General features: G+C 32.2%; 1 protein-coding gene across 2 annotated transcripts; it reads left to right on the forward strand.

Moving 5' to 3' along the window:
• Nucleotides 1–2,893: 2,893 nt before the first annotated feature.
• LOC105116968 (DEAD-box ATP-dependent RNA helicase 50-like) lies at nucleotides 2,894–9,419 on the forward strand. 2 transcript variants are annotated; one of them, XM_011014486.1, is made up of 9 exons: nucleotides 2,894–3,229; nucleotides 3,462–3,581; nucleotides 3,617–3,915; nucleotides 4,279–4,473; nucleotides 5,939–6,126; nucleotides 7,737–7,950; nucleotides 8,184–8,315; nucleotides 8,412–8,590; nucleotides 8,790–9,419. In XM_011014486.1, the coding sequence occupies exons 1-9, from the start codon at nucleotides 3,010–3,012 to the stop codon at nucleotides 9,025–9,027; spliced, it is 1,785 nt and encodes a 594-aa protein (XP_011012788.1). In that variant the 5' UTR covers nucleotides 2,894–3,009; the 3' UTR covers nucleotides 9,028–9,419. The 2 variants fall into 2 exon arrangements, with proteins under 2 accessions (XP_011012788.1, XP_011012789.1); XM_011014487.1 differs by having other exon boundaries at nucleotides 3,462–3,563; nucleotides 3,605–3,915.
• The last annotated feature ends 2,154 nt before the right edge of the window (nucleotides 9,420–11,573 follow it).

Below are 11,573 nucleotides of genomic sequence, written 5' to 3' on the forward strand. Positions count from 1 at the left end.
TGTTAAAGACAACTGTCATTATATATTCTTCTATATAATTTCATTATTCTCTTGTTCAATATGCTGAAGTGGCATTTTATAAGTAGAATCGGTTTGAATCTTGGGGGAATGTGGCAAACATGGTTATTATTTATTGAATCAGGTAATAGGGAAATGAAAATATTATAATTAATCATATGGCTTAATTTTGAAAATGCAATTTTTAGTGATGTATGATACAATTGATATATTATGGTTAGCATAAGAAATGAAGTAGTGGAAGTAGGAAATGAAAAGGAAAAACAATTTGTGCGTGACTTGTTCATTGTTTCTGGAATTTCAATTTTGATCTGTTGAAATTCTATTTTGTATGTTATGTATAGCAAATGGAATTATAAATTTTGATTAGAGATAATAGGCATTTTGAAAAAAAATAATTCAATTTCACTTTCAAATGAGGTAAAGGATTGAATTGCAAATAACTAGGTAAAGGACTGAATTGCAAATAAATATAGCCTTATAAAATTTACAAGCCGAGCAAAATTTCATTCAACATGAAGAAAGTGAACAATAACACTTATTTACAAGAATGTATTATCCTTTTTTTTTTTGTAACAAGTCATACAATATTCAATTATTCACAAAAAAAATTTGTATGGCATGATAGATATGAATTCACACTGGTTTTCAACACTTTTTTATGGGGATTATGATGACGTACTGAGTAATGTTGTCGATTATGTTAATTAGGGTAATTCTTTTGTAAATGATAGAGATTGCAGTGGTAATTATAGTTCTGATATTGATAACGACGATGATGACAATAATGATTTAGATGAAGAAGGTGAGTTGTTTTGGGAAAGGGAGTTTGATAATCAGAAATTGATTTTATGCACGACAGGTGTTATAGCTTTATATTATAATACTTATATATGTAAGGAGCCTTGTATGGATTCGTACAACACTGGAATGCAATGGTTGATAGAAATATTACATGGATATTGGATGCGCTGTGTAAACATGTTTAGGATGGATGTGACAACATTTCAGAGTCTGTGCTTTATACTTGAAAACTAATATGGGTTAAAGGCATTTAGAAGAATGTGTGTTTTTGAAAAAGTTGGAATATTTCTTTATACAATAGCTTTGGATGCTTCCAACAAGGAAGTTCAAGAGCGATTCCAACATTCAGGAGAAACAATTAGTAGTTACTTTAATAAGATTTTTAGATCAGTTTGTTCACTTGATACAGATTTAATTCAACCTGTAGATTCCTGGTTCGTAAACACACCAAGGAAAATTATGAACAATCCGAGGTATATGCCACATTTCAAGGTAATGTCGTTAATCGTATTTGTTAATGGTCATTCGTATTTTACGAATTTGTGAAATTTAATTTTTTTGTCAGCTCAACTTGATGTTATTTTGCTGGTTTATCGTATATTAAAATTGTGTTGGAGCTATTGACGATACACATGTTCGTGCATGTATTTCTTTTGAAAAGCAAATCCCATTTATTGGCCGAAAAAGTGTGCCGACCCAGAATGTTATGGCTGCATGTAGCTTTGACATGCAATTCACATTTATTTGGGCGGGTTGGGAAGGAAGTGCACATGATACACGAATTTTTCTCGAGGCAATTGACAATCTATGTATAAAATTTTCTAAGCCACCAGAAGGTAGTAATATATGTATGTGTGTGTGTGTATATGATAATTAATGTTATTATTTCTTTTTTTGCAATTTTTAGTTTAAAACAATTATATGTTTTTCTAGGGAAATACTACTTGGTTGATTTGGGATATCCTAATGAATATGGATTTTTAGGTCCATATAGAGGTCAGAGATATCATTTGCAGGAATTTAGGAGGAGAGGACAACCACAAACTCGTGAAGAAATTTTCAACCGTATGCACTCTTCATTACGTTGTGTGATAGAACGAACATTTGTATTTTTCCAGACCAACCTCAACTAAAAGCACTTTTTATGAAACTACTTTTTTCAAACCATAACCACAACAGTTACCACAATACCAAACGTACTCTGTATCTTTCCTCACAAAACATGGTGGATTGCTACAAATTATTTTGTTTAATCTCTAAATTTTTGATCACCAACATAACTTTTTTATCCGTTATGAAATATTTACTTCATTATACTTTTAGTTTTTATTACTTATCTAGTGTTGATTTACAATTATAATACTATCAAATATATTTATTTTATAAACTCGTAACAATGCATGAACATATTATCTCGTAATATAATATTTCTAGTTGAATTATTTAACTTACCGGCGTGATGATTTAAATATTATATACTTATAAATCTTAAAATGAAAAGTGTAATTATAAAAAAATAATATAACGTGAAAAATAAATAAATTATCGATCTCAATATTGTTATACAATCTTTATAATGAAATAACTTCAAAGTCCAAACTTTCATGGTTCAAATTAAAGTTATTAAATTTATGATTTAGATATTGAATTGATTATGGTATTAAAAATTAATTAAATTAAAATTATTTTTTCTTTCTAAAAGCAAATTAAAATTTAATTAAATCAATTAAATCAAAAATTAATTTCTATTAAATTGAATCAACTTTTATTCCAACTTGTTTTTTTTTTAAATTTATCTAATTCATATCAAGTTTAATAAACAAAAAAATTAAAAAAAAATTATCATATTTATGTCAAGGTTTAAAAGTGTGTCTAATATGCTGATGATTTTTAAAATTTATTTTATGTAAAATATTTTTTTTTATGTTTTTAAATTATTTTAATATATTAATATTAATTTTTTTTTTTAAAATTTAAATTATTTTTAATATATTTTTAAATAAAAAATACTTTAGTCATCAGAAAAAATAAAAGAAAACAAAAAGGAGTCGCATCCGTAGGTACGACAACAGGCAGTGGTTGAAGTTGAAGTGGAAGGGGAAGTCGAGTTATAAGAGAAGAGAATATCTCTATTCTTAATTCCTAGGTATCGGCATCTATCTCCAAGCTTTAAGCACCAAAGAAGAAATGGCACATCCTCTTCTTGTAAGCTTGAGACCCCAAAGCATTATCATCGCCTATCACAGCCACAGCCACAGCCACAGCGAATTGAAATTAAATAGTAGCATTCCTAGGGTTTTGTCTTTGGTTAGAGCTGTCTCTCACCTTCAAGCCTCAGCTTCTCACTCTCACCTTGTCGATGATCTTCATCACACTCCTTCTCCTCCTTCAAATAAAGATGATTCAGGTTCTTTCCATTTCCTTCTTTATCTCTCTTTTTTTCTCAAATTTTTACTGTCATTGTTGTTGTTGTTGTTTTACTCCTTATCTGATTTTGGTCGTGGAATATAATCTTTTCCAATTTTAATCGATTTTGTTACTTGAAATTAAAAAATAATGTGGAAAATGCATAAATTTCAATCTGCACTTATAATACTTTTAATTTTTATGAATATTTATGGGCACCGGCACTGTCATAGGTATTGAAACTAAGGGAGTAGCTGCAAATTTTGGGAAACTAAAAGCACACAAGTTAAAATTTATTGCCAGAAAGGCAAAGCAACAATTCAACAAACACCAACATTCTCGAGAAGAGGAAAGCAACAATTCAACAAACACCAACATTTTCGAGAAGAGGAGGAGGCAGATAAAGAGCCCATCAGTAGGAATTCAGACGAGCGTGGTGTTAATAGGACATCAAGGCATGATATCAAACCTCGAAAATCCGATTCCAAAGTGGCTGGAACACATATTTCTTCTTCCCACTCAAGAGGTTGGGGTAAAGGAGTCGACTCCAGATCAATGCAGGTTTCCATGCAACGAGGACATGAGAATGACTTCTTTAGTAGAAAATCATTTAGAGACCTGGGATGCACTGACTTTATGATTGAGTCTTTAAAAGGGCAGGTTTTTGTGCGCCCTTCTCATATTCAGGTACAATAATACCATGCCCTGTTGTTCAAGTGTACTACCTTTTCTCTTTCTCTCACTTCCAGTCAATGCTTCATCTCTGAAACTCGAGTATACCTCTCATTCTAACTAGCTTTGATGGTTCTTTTAAGTGAACTAGCCTTGGAATTTTCTCTGCTTCATTTATAGCCTATGCTAGTTCCAGTGGTGACCATGTGTTGAGTAATCTAGCAGAGAGGCTTTCCTTAATTTGAAGACTTTTTTTTTTTTCCCATCTTTATCATGGATGGATTCGTATATTTTAGAAACATTGCACCATGCCCTGTGAAAGTGATACCAATGTGTGGTGCAACTTATATACATTTGTACTGTCATGGATAACTGCAGGCCATGGCATTTGCACCTGTAATTGATGGGAAGAGCTGTGTTATAGCAGACCAAAGTGGATCAGGGAAGACAATGGCATATCTCATACCCTTAATTCAACGTCTGAGGCAAGAAGAACTCCAAGGGCTTGGTCAATCATCATCTCAAAGTCCTCGAGTACTTATATTGGTGCCAACTGCTGAGTTGGCATCACAGGTTAGCTACATTTACACTAAAGGCGATGGAAATCCACATATGATCTTGAAACTGTTTCCCTCATAGTTTACTCTGTGACTTTATGCTTGTTTTTTCTCGTATCATTTTTTTATGAGCTATGCATATGTGTTGGTGAGAAGAAATCAGATTACTTAGCATCCGTTCTCTCACCAGCGTATGCATCTGCCACTACTCCAATTTGGTACATCACCTAGTAAACTTTCCCTGATTACCTTCCATTAGTTTGTCGTAAATTATCTTAAAGTTGATGGAATAAACTTTAGCTTCTGAAATAAGAAGCACAGAGAATTAAGTCCCATAGATATGAATCGGGATGTAATGCTTCAACCCAACTTTTGTCATATTTTTAAGCACTGACTTTAATGTTATAATGTGCTTGACTTATAGCTGTGCTCAGTTGTTGCACAACTTATTTACTGTATGAATTGAGCTAGTTTAACGTGATAGAGATGTATGATAATTATAGGGGTTGAATTTTGCCCTGGTTGATCGCTATAAGTAAGAGATACTGATTTTAGGCTTCATCCAAAGCCATGTGAGATCCAGTTAAGATCCAAGTCCATGTTCAGAAAGGAAAATGCCTACATTCATTTGTAAGGATAAGTGAAAACTCACCTCAGTCTCTCAAGAGGATCAAGTCTGTTGGGGATTTAAAAGAGAAGTGCTCTCTCTTTTTTAATAAGTTCAAAGACTCGAGCATTCAATGCATAAAACCCATGTTCTGTTAAAAGCTAAATCCCCTATCTTTGACCCATCTCTCTGTGACACTCACACCCAAACACATTTGAGCATCAAAGGATTTGAGTTGTAGTTTGATTCACCATCAGGTTAAAAGCTGAAGCTATCAATGCAAGGTTTGGATTTACAGTGTAAGAGCCGGGGTAAGGAGCGAGTTCAGTTCCCCTCAGGGTGAAATTGGCAGCTGTTAGAGTAGTGGTCGGTGGGAATAGGACTAGCTTTCTTTACAGAATATACTCAAGTGCCATCCTTCAGGATTTAGCTGTTGAAGGAAGGGGAACAGCTCTTGTTCACAAATCTGCTGCCATCAAATCTGTTGAGTTTGCTCCTACTGTAGATAAGAGAAAGGCAGCTTAAAGGAAAGTGGTTGTAAGAGAAAAATCCCCTTCCCGGCATTAGACTCTATTACTGGGAATTCAAGTAGTCATTTATTTGGTACCTTCCAAGGAGCAGGAACTACCATTCTAACCCTTCTTCACAATGGATCCTGGAATGTCCACTCTGAGGCCATTTATCTTAAGCAGTGCCTAAATTTTGTAAATGATGTCAATGTCTATTGATTTTTATACTATTTTCCCTACAAATTTCACAAATGCAAAGTAATTCTTTTCTTTTCATGTAACTAAAAAGCACGGATATTTCATGCTATTGGCATCTGATTTTATGAAAGCCTGGTGAATGTGTAAAGAAGACGTAACTTTTGCAGGTTTTGAACAATTGCAGATCGATGTCAAAACATGGGGTTCCATTTCGGTCTATGGTTGTGACAGGTGGATTTCGACAGAGGACACAACTGGAAAATCTAGAACAAGGCGTTGATGTTCTAATAGCAACCCCTGGTCGTTTCATGTTCCTAATCAAAGAAGGCTTCTTGAAATTACAGAATCTTAAATGGTAACCTTACTTCCATTGAAGCTTACTTGCTTTACATCTTATTGCCAAGCCTAAATGAAGGATTGGCATACGGTGCACATCTAAAAGTGAATTCTGCACTAATGTGTACTGTAATATTGTTTCTCTTCCTTGGTAAATGTTTAGAGGCAGCAATAATTGTTATCATCACTGTCAGTTGTCACAGTCATTGTCTTAAATTTTGACAAGAAATGACCATTATAATTAAGGATTTATCTATTTCATGTTTCTTTTTGGAGTACCATGAACCTATACTTAAAAAATAAAGCATAAACTCTACATGGATGAACCTGATTGTCATTTTTGGGTGTAACTTTGTGTTTTATGTTTTCGGCTGGTGATAACAGCCCTGTTTTACTTTGCTTGATTAACAATTTGTGAGAACAGAGAAAGCAAGATTTTCCCCCCATATCACATGAGGTGGATGTTCCAGTGAGGGCATGCAAACATGTACTATTTTGTTTTGTGTTCTTTTTTTTTTTCGATGAAAGAAAACATACAAATAATATCTGTTGTTATTGATCTTATAATAAGTTGACTGTTGTTCCAATTAGAATGCAATGAAAAAATTGGTAAATATGGTTTGCATGAGAAACACCAATTGCTATTAACTAGTTAAAGGCACTACAAGCGTGTGAGTCAAGAGCTGGTTGGAAGAAGATCCCCCGGGAGTCTGGGACATGAATAACCTTAACTGATCCCAAATACCTTCATGGTATATTGGATCCAAAATGGAATTTTTTTTGTTGTTGCAATGACTGTTTGTTCAGCTATTTTCAGTTTTAATGAAGTTGTATAGTTGTTGTGGTGATAATGATGGATGTGAGTCAATAATGGAGAGTAGATATTTTTAATTCCTTAGACACAAAACAGCGAAATGGAAATTGTGGTGATAATGATGGATGTGAGTCAATAATGGAGAGTAGATATTTTTAATTCCTTGGACACAAAACAGCGAAATGGAAACCTTTTTTTTTTCCTTTTTTGTTTGTGTAAGGAAATTAAACCAACTTGTTGCTGACTCCACTGAGTACTGAGAAATAAATATTTTTGATGCTTCAAGATTTGGATCTTGCAATTTGCATTAAGAACACCTCTGGTAAGGAACTCTGCGAACTGTCAAGATGTGTTTTAAATTCTCAGTTTAGAACACTACTCTACATGTGCTGTAACACTGATTGCATCAGAAGCATTGCAATGGGTTTCCTTGAGCATCTCATTTCAGTTATTGTTTCTTTTATGCTATGAATTTGTATTATTTTTACTCTATATGTGAATTTTACCTTTTTTAATATCTACAGTACGTGCAAACCTTTTGTAACCTGAGCCAAAAAGTGAAAAACAAGCATACACCAAATAAATTCATAAGGGAATATTTTCCTGTGATGTTGAATCATAAGGCACATTTAGCATGATTCAATATCTCTGACCACAATCTGTGTTGAATGCACATCCATTGCCAGCTTAAGCAACCTGTCAGCAGTGGTTGCAATCACTACAGATTTGTGTCTCTATGCATCTGCTTATCACATCAGTTCTCTACACTACATCGTGTCTGTGCTAAATGCTTCATCTGAACCTCATTTTTGCAGTGCTGTGCTAGATGAGATAGACATACTGTTCAATGACGAAAGTTTTGAGGCTTCCCTGCAAGGCTTGATCAATTCTTCTCCTGTTACCACTCAATATCTGTTTGTGACTGCAACTTTACCTGTAGATGTTTGCAATAAACTCATTGAAGTCTTTCCTGATTGTGAAGTCATCATGGGACCTGGTGTGCATCGTACAAGTGCCAGGCTTGAAGAGGTTGGTTTTCTATTGCTCTTTCCCCCCATCCTTACCACCACTCATAACATAGGAGAGCCCTCTTGGTGATAAGCTCTGCTGGTAGCCAAACTGTTCTATGGGTAAAGTTTAGCCATTATCAAGTTCCATACAGTGCAGGCATCCTTTGTGTGATCATATCTAATAAATATGAAGACATTTTAGAACATGGAATATGATAACAGTTAACCTACATGGTCATGTGCATTATGTAGATTCTAGTAGATTGCAGTGGAGAAATTGAGGCAGAAAAAACTCCTGAGACAGCATTTCTCAATAAGAAATCTGCTCTTCTGCAGCTGGTGGAGCAAAGTCCAGTTTCAAAAACAATTATTTTCTGTAATAAGGTAAATTTGAGCTCTATCTGTGGGGGAACTTATTTGACCATTTATTGTTGAAACTGGTAAATTATAAATTATAAATTTTTCCTCCTAAAATTACAGATTGAGACTTGCAGAAAGGTAGAGAATGCATTAAAACGTACTGATAGAAAAGGGACTCTCGTTCGAGTTCTACCATTCCATGCTGCTCTGGCACAAGAATCACGTCTCGCAAATATGAAGGAGTTCATGAATCCTTCTCGGCCTAAAGAAGAGTCTCTCTTTTTGGTTTGCACTGATAGGTACGGTGTTTGCTTATTGCATGAATTATATCCAGCCTTAAGCTATGCTAACAATCAGACAGCTCTAAATCCGCACCCTTGCATCCATGAAACTTAAGAGAAATTGCTCTGCATTAAAGATAATCTGACCATTTCTCATTTGCATCATAATTGTTAAAACTTAATATATTAATAATTATATCTCTGAAACTTGTGGCAGAGCATCGCGTGGAATTGACTTTTCTGGTGTGGATCATGTGGTACTCTTTGACTTTCCACGTGATCCAAGTGAATATGTGCGCCGTGTTGGAAGGACTGCCAGGGGTGCCAGAGGAAATGGGAAAGCTTTTATCTTTGCTGTTGGGAAGCAAGTTTTTCTTGCACGAAGGATAATACAGAGAAATGAAAAAGGTCACCCGTTGCATGATGTGCCATTTGCGTATGAGCAGGTGGGTTAAAAAATAGCATGCTGCACTACAGAAAGACCTCCTGGAGATGTGCAGTTTTTGCAGTACCCATGAGCATCTGGAAGGGAAGTAAAAGTTACGCTCTCTAAGGATCAATTCTGGCTAGGGAAATTGCTCTGGGATAGGCCACCCTGTTTGGAGTCCTGCTTCATGAACTCTTGGAGGTGATTTCTTTCCCTTACTTTTCTTTTGTATTTTACTCTTTCTTAGGAGGATGTGTTCTTCTCCCTCGTTTTTGAATCTAAGCTGTTCATATATATTGAAAAACGAATGCACGCTTCTGGCCAACACTGCTTGATCACTATGTTCTCTCCCTCCCTCACCGGGCATGTCCTTATTTTTCCATGTCGCTATGTTTTAATCATGAGATGGTGTGTTTTAGAGATGCTACATAAAAATGAATTCTAAGAAAATTAAAAAATCAATCAAATACTTGTATAGGAATAATATTTGAATAAAACTACTTGTATATAACACATATATAAGGCACAAATATGAATATAAATTTTATTCAAGGTTATACTAAATTCTAACATGATTATATTATAGTTTTTGCAAATCTTTTTATTTTTAAAAAGTTCTTTTTAATATGTATGAGACATACAAATAAATACAATTTTTATTCTACCATTTCACTAAGGAGTCTTTTTTTGTTGTTAATAGAGTTTGGAAAAAGGTATAATTTCTTCTTCTTTTTTTTCCCTAAAAGAATCAAAGATAACATAAAAAATAACCAAAAGGTTTACTATAAAAAAAAAGGGTCTAATTTAATAACTTTATTGAATTTTGATATAATTTTATTATTTTTGAATTTTAATTATTTGTCGAATGCATAAAACATAAAAATACAGGCATGAGAAGAAATTTTATGAACTGTTTTATTATTTAAAGGTGTCTTCTTTTAATATTATTAGTAGCGATGAGAAAAAAGAAATAGCACAAATTTTATGAATCTTTTTGTCTAAATGAAACAAAAATAAAGAATCTCCTTTTGATAAATTTTGATCAGATTTTTATATTTTATTGTTGGCTTTTATTAACTTATTTTAAGTATTTTTTTTAGGTAAGATGATATATTTTGTATTTACTAATAAAGTCTTGATTATTAAAATTTAAAATTTAAAGATATTTTTATCGAATTAAATATTTTAATATAAAATTTTTGTTTTTATATAACTTATATATTGAAAGGCATAGAAGATTCACTGTAGCTTTCTTCATATTTTTCTATTTACTGCTAAATGTGGTGATCATTTTGTCTTAGAAAAATGAATATCTTTGGATTAAGGACAATTTGATATTTGCACATGGTTTATATGTCATTACTGATTTGTTTGTAAGTATTTTTGTCCATTCAATGTTGTTGTATAGATGGTAAAATAATCAAAATATCCCAGGAGCAAAAAACATTAAGTGCTGTCTAGTAAGGTATTTAGGTATTCATTCTTTTTTATACAATAAAATTACACATATACCCTTGGATGAAAGACATTTCATTAATTGTTTTTAGGGGTATTTTGGTATTTTAAACTCATTTTTTTAATTAATTGTAAGTTTGGTTTAGAATAGTTATGTACTATCATAATAATAATTTTTTTTGTTTAAAAAGCTGCTCTGCCCATGTTTTGGAGCCGTGATACTTTGGGTGGTGCGTGCGAAAATTCCTAGTTGTAAAAAATAGTCGTATGCCATCTCAGATTATTCCCATCATTTTCTTTTTCATTATAAGCAGCATGTGTGCTCTAAATATGGTCGGTGTATCACCAACGATCTTTTTTGTTTTATTCCTTCATTTATTTTTTTTACACTTATAAATACCCTATGATCCGCTTTTTTATTTATTTATTAAATTTAGACATTAGACCTTAGAGTTTTAGTTGCTGTTTTTAAGTTATTTTCTCGTTTATTGAAGTTTTGTTTATTTTCAATTTAATAATGGGTTCTTAATTTGTATATATAAGGTATTCCAATTCAGTTTTTTTACTTTTAATATTTAATTTTTTTCTTTGCTCTTTTATCAAAGTTTTCATGGCCTGTAATTTGATCATTTAAATCAAGTTTGTGATTTTTTTTTTCCAATGATAATGATGATTTCAATTTGATTTATTTTCTTTTGATTTTTTGTTGTTTTTCTTAGTTTTTTTATCAAAATTTTTATAATTTTCAATTATATTATTCAAATTAACTTTATAGTTTCTTTTTCAATAATTAAAATAATAATCATGGTGGTGGTGGTGGTAATAATAATAATAATTATTATTATTATAAAAATAATTATAAAGACAATATGATTATTGATAATGATGACAACAACATTAATTAAATTAGTAATGATAATAATAATGATGACGGAAGTAATAATATTAATGATAGTTGTGACAATAGTAGTTGTAGTAGTAGTAGTAATAATAATAATAATAAAAATGATGATAATAATAATAATAATAATAGCAGTTGTAGTGTTGTGGTGATAATAATATTGTTATTGTTACTATTATTATTATAAATAATAATAATAATAATAATAATAATAATAA

The sequence above is a fragment of the Populus euphratica genome, unplaced genomic scaffold (assembly GCF_000495115.2).
Source record: "Populus euphratica unplaced genomic scaffold, PopEup_1.0 scaffold1126.1, whole genome shotgun sequence".
NCBI classification, from domain to species: Eukaryota; Viridiplantae; Streptophyta; class Magnoliopsida; order Malpighiales; family Salicaceae; genus Populus; species Populus euphratica.

Coding starts and splice junctions, on each gene's coding strand:
- LOC105116968 (XM_011014486.1), top strand. CDS start 3,010: ATGGCACATCCTCTTCTTGTAAGCTTGAGACCCCAAAGCATTATCATC. Junction 3,582..3,616: donor ACATTCTCGAGAAGAGGAAA/GCAACAATTCAA, acceptor ATTTTCGAGAAG/AGGAGGAGGCAGATAAAGAG. Junction 4,474..5,938: donor CTGCTGAGTTGGCATCACAG/GTTAGCTACATT, acceptor TAACTTTTGCAG/GTTTTGAACAATTGCAGATC.